General features: G+C 32.4%; 1 protein-coding gene across 2 annotated transcripts; it reads left to right on the top strand.

The window, feature by feature from the left end:
• Positions 1 to 300: 300 nt before the first annotated feature.
• LOC115694828 (deoxyhypusine synthase) lies at positions 301 to 3,691 on the top strand. 2 transcript variants are annotated; one of them, XM_030621917.2, is made up of 7 exons: positions 301 to 628; positions 1,280 to 1,500; positions 1,584 to 1,970; positions 2,049 to 2,135; positions 2,768 to 2,873; positions 2,968 to 3,203; positions 3,376 to 3,691. In XM_030621917.2, exons 2-7 carry the CDS (start codon positions 1,303 to 1,305, stop codon positions 3,445 to 3,447), a joined length of 1,086 nt encoding a protein of 361 aa, XP_030477777.1. In that variant the 5' UTR covers positions 301 to 628; positions 1,280 to 1,302; the 3' UTR covers positions 3,448 to 3,691. The 2 variants fall into 2 exon arrangements, with proteins under 2 accessions (XP_030477777.1, XP_030477778.1); XM_030621918.2 differs by lacking the exon at positions 301 to 628 and having other exon boundaries at positions 1,359 to 1,500; positions 1,588 to 1,970.
• Positions 3,692 to 4,953: the final 1,262 nt, after the last annotated feature.

Genomic DNA, 4,953 nt, shown 5'->3' with positions numbered 1-4,953 from the left:
CCAGTTTGTGGGAGCGAAGAGGAGAGCCACCATCATCTTTTTTTCTCTTGTTGTGTCTCTAGGGAGGTGGTGAAGCGGATTTTTGATTGGTGTGGTGTTGCTGCCTGGTCGCTGGACTACAATAGGTGGCGTTGTTGGTTCTCTAGCAGGATTTCTGGTGTGGTTAACTTGCTCTTTGCTGCCACTGTTTATATGATATGTAAAATTATCTAAAAAAAAAAAAAACAAACAAACAAAAAAAAATATATTTTTAGAAATTGTCATAAATTTACAATGTGTTTATTTTGGTACTTTAACATTTTCATTTTGTTACCCTTTTTTACTTTTGCTACTTACCTTACCTCCTTGGGGAAAGGCTAAAGCCCTAAATCGACACACACACACACACCAGGTGAGCCTTTTCATTCTCTCTTCTCTGCGCCCGAGTCCCTAAATCCACACGCATCCACTCATCACCCTCAACTCTCAAGTTTCACTCTCCACCACCACCAAGCCGCGAACCCAGTCCATCCTTTACCCTGACGGCACCAGACAAGGCACCAGCTACCAGTCCTTCGTTCACGTAGGCGGCACCGCCACCAAGTCTTCCTCCACCCACGACAGTGACGACACCACCATAAGACAAAGGGTATTTGTTACTATTTTATGTTTGTTATTTTATTTGAGTGTTCTAGACTAAGCTTCAAATGTTAATGCTATTTTTATCATTGAAATCATATTCAAAACAATGATTGGATTAAGAATAAGCAAATTTTGTGTGTGTGAGAGAGAGAGAGAGAGAGATTTAAGAGACCAATTTATTAAGAAACATAGCATTATTAAATGTGAATAATGCTTTTAGTTTAACTAAAGATGGCTCAGAACTGCTCATCAATGGAGTTCTTATGTAGAATTGTATCTTACTTTGTTGAGAATCATATGGTTCCATTTTAAAACCAATTGGTGATAAATGGAGTAGCTCATGCTCTTATATATAGTTCAATACTCTACTATTTATTTCATGTGAGATAATATCCACAATATTATCTCTCAAGATGGTGGCTATTTTTTGCTCAATAATTACATGCCCGTAAGGGATATAACTCTGATACCATGTTGAGAATCATGGGATTGATAAGTAGAGTAGCCTATGTTCTTATATATGGCTCAATACTCTACTAGTTATTCAATGTGGAACAATATCCACAATATACTTCTCAGCATCCCTAATAGCTTCAACTTTCTTAATTGAAAGAGGTTTCTCATTTGGTTGAAACTGATAGATTTGTATTCTACTTAGCATTCCTAACATTTTGGAAGAGCATGGAAAACCACCATCTGTTGGAAGCCGCTCACACAGCAGCCTTCAAAGAATCAGAAAGTCTGGAAGGAAAATGCTCTAAGATTGAAGGCTACGATTTCAATCAGGGAGTGGACTACCCACGCTTATTAAGCTCCATGGTCGCTACTGGCTTCCAAGCCTCCAACCTTGGTGATGCCATCCAAGTTGTAAATGAAATGGTTGGCTTAGCTTCTCTTCTTCTCCTTATACCCGTTCCTCTTTCAAATGCCTCTCTCAATTCATCTTTATTTTTTTATTAAAGCTAGATTGGAGACTTGCTGATGAGACTATAGGCGAGGACGCCAGTGAAGAGGAGAAAGTTTTAGATTTTAGAAGCTCTGTGAGATGTAAAGTCTTTCTGGGCTTTACTTCAAATTTGGTTTCATCTGGTGTTAGGGATACAATTCGTTATCTAGTTGAGCATCACATGGTGGATGTTTTAGTTACAACAGCTGGTGGTATTGAAGAGGACCTTATAAAATGTCTTGCACCAACTTACAAAGGTGATTTTGCTCTACCCGGAGCTTATTTGCGCTCCAAAGGGTTGAATCGAATTGGTAACTTATTGGTTCCCAATGATAATTATTGCAAGTTTGAGGATTGGATCATTCCTATTTTTGACCAGATGTTGAAGGAGCAAATTGACAATGTGAGTATCGTGTTTTGTTATGCATGTTTCATTGTTTGAGTATTTGGAGTATTTGCTAAACCTACAATTGATGAGCAGAACTTGTTATGGACACCATCTAAGTTAATCGCTCGCTTGGGGAAGGAGATAAATGACAAGAGCTCTTTCCTCTATTGGGCTTATAAGGCAAGTATTTACTTTTTCAATATATCTTGCATATAGGCTGTGAAGATTATGAATATATTCTTAGTCATATTATCGTTTTTGTTAAACATTTGGCTTTGTTTACTTTTATTGGCAATAATCCTATTCAGCTTGTTAATCTCATTCTTGGTGTGTTGATCAATTTTAAAGATTTTTTTTTTTTTTAAAAAAATCAAGCTTTGAAGAAATTAGTATCACCACAATCCATTACACTATATCATCAAATACAAGATTTTTAATTTTCACATTATAAATTGTGTTAAAAATATAAATTACAAAGATGATATTTTATAATATAATACCTTCAACTGTTGAAAGCAGTATTTGTTTGTTTTATTGAGTTTAGTGAATGAGTGATTTGGTTTTTTTTTTTTTTTTTTTTTTGTGTGATGGAATGTTTCTTTACTCTGGTTTTTCTTTATTTCATCAGTAATAGTTTCTACTTCTTAGATTTAGTTGCCTCTTTTACCACTTTTATGCCCTATTTTCTAGTAGCTTTCTATATTTATTGAAAGGCAGGCCCGCTTGAAGGGTTGCACTATTTAAAGCTACTGAAATAGGATGACTTAAGGTAGCAGAGATAATCAATTGATGTCCATTTGGATGTTTTGCAGAACAACATTCCTGTCTTCTGTCCCGGCATAACAGATGGCTCTTTGGGGGACATGTTGTACTTTCATTCTTTCCGCAACCCTGGTCTCATAGTCGACGTAGTGCAAGGTTGATTCTTTTTTATATATTTATGTATTTTTATAGTTAGCACTGTTATAACAGTCTCATGTGCGAATACAAGTGCTCTTTTTTGTTTGAACAGACATTAGGGCAATGAATGGTGAAGCTGTCCATGCAAGTCCTAGAAAAACGGGAATCATTGTACTCGGAGGGGGTCTGCCGAAACATCACATATGCAATGCCAATATGATGCGTAATGGTGCAGATTATGCTGTCTTCATCAATACTGCACAAGAGTTTGATGGGAGTGATTCTGGTGCTCGTCCGGATGAGGCAGTGTCATGGGGTAAAATCCGAAGTGCTGCTAAAACAGTCAAGGTACTATCAATTTATTCTCTCCTGTTATAGTCTTGATTTTTAATTTCTGTTCTATCAACTCAAACAAAAGAACACTCCATTAAAATATTTGAACTTGCAAATTACAAGCTTGATTATTTGTCATTTTCATGTATTTATACTCATTTGGTGGGCCTTTGTTCTCAATCATTAGGTCCATTGTGATGCAACAATCGCCTTTCCGCTGCTGGTTGCAGAAACATTTGCCAAGAAATCAGTTGTCTGAGTTTTATTTGTTTTACTTTATTTATTGTGAGATGAAAAACTTTACCATTCTTACTATATTAATTACAGGCAGAAAATGTTACGGTTTTGTTGGTCACCAGAAATGGAGAAGGTTGGGAAGGCAAGGTTTTGCATGGACGTTCCCAAACAACTTTTATTGAGAACTTTATTTATCCAACTTATTACTATTGGTGGCTGTCAAACCTAAGTGTTGTTACTAATATATGGTCTAATATTCCTATCAAGAGTGGTAGTTCAAATGGTTATATTTTTATCATGTTTTTTTTGGAATTTCACATCTATAAATATATTTATTCTATATAGAATGTGGTTATGTAATAAAATTCTTAATTTAATGGCGTTATTTTATTTTATTCTGTTAATTTTAACAGAGTTAACGTTGGTTAATTTTTTAATAATAAATACACTATTCATCTTCTTCTTGAATTTCTCTTTCAAACCCAAACCTTATATTTTGCGATTGTCCTGTATTGAAATTCTTTATCTTCCTCTTGAATTTCTCTTTCAAACTCAAACCCTATATTCTGTGATTGGCCTGTATTAAAATCACTTCCACCCTCTCTCTCTCATATGTACTTATATATTTGTATACGCATAGTGTGCATGTAGAAAAATATAACATCTCAATTCTAAAAAAAAGTGTATCGAATGGAATTTAAGACGAGTAGTATTGATTTGGAATCGATATTAGAGGCAACCTCGAGTGCCATAGGATCACTTGTCAGCACCACCCTCTTATACCCACTCGACACCTGCAAAACCTCATGGTAGCCAAAATTATATTTAAGTTGATTTTATTTTTTAAAAATTTCAGATCAAATTAAATTAGAATAATTTTCAAAATATATATATTTTTATTTTAATAATCATTTTTTTCATTTAATTTTCAAAATGCATTTATTTTCAAATGTAGATATTTCGGTTTTTTTTTTTTAAAAAATTAGATTAAAGTTGAAAATGAATTTATTAATTAATTTTAAATCAACTTAATTAAAATAATTTTCATAATTGATTATTTAAAATAAATAGATTAAAATATATTATATTTTAATTAAAAAATTTATAATTAGTTTATGAAATATCTAGATACTGTAGTTATTTTTTAAGTAGACTTTTAGTATTTTTCTAGGTATATTTAATTAAATAGAAAAATTAATATTTAAGTTAATTTGCTCAAGATACTTACATATTAGATATTTTATAAGCAATTTATTAAATAGAAAAATTATATTTATGTTGAAAATTGATTTATTAATTTTAGACCAATAAGAATTAGATTAATTTTCTATAATTATTTTATATTGTTTTCAAATAAAATTAGAAAATGTAATTCTTATATACATTGAATTTCTAATTATGATTATGTATATATATATTTATAGAAAATTAGATTTGAGTTGAAAATTAATTTTGGACCAACTTAAATTAAGTAATTTTCAGGGATACTTATATCATCTATTGGAAACCTTAAAAATTATTTAAGATG

The sequence above is a fragment of the Cannabis sativa genome, chromosome 6, assembly GCF_029168945.1.
Source record: "Cannabis sativa cultivar Pink pepper isolate KNU-18-1 chromosome 6, ASM2916894v1, whole genome shotgun sequence".
Lineage (NCBI taxonomy): Eukaryota > Viridiplantae > Streptophyta > Magnoliopsida > Rosales > Cannabaceae > Cannabis > Cannabis sativa.
Note: the sequence above shows the minus strand (reverse complement) of the source record. Positions and strands in the feature narration are given on the sequence as shown.

What these genes read in the sequence shown, in the direction of transcription:
- LOC115694828 (XM_030621917.2), top strand. Translation starts at nt 1,303, where the DNA reads ATGGAAAACCACCATCTGTTGGAAGCCGCTCACACAGCAGCCTTCAAA. An exon ending in TCCAAGTTGTAAATGAAATG is followed by an intron (nt 1,501 to 1,583) that starts GTTGGCTTAGCT and finishes TTTTTATTAAAG; the next exon opens with CTAGATTGGAGACTTGCTGA. An exon ending in CATAGTCGACGTAGTGCAAG is followed by an intron (nt 2,874 to 2,967) that starts GTTGATTCTTTT and finishes TTGTTTGAACAG; the next exon opens with ACATTAGGGCAATGAATGGT.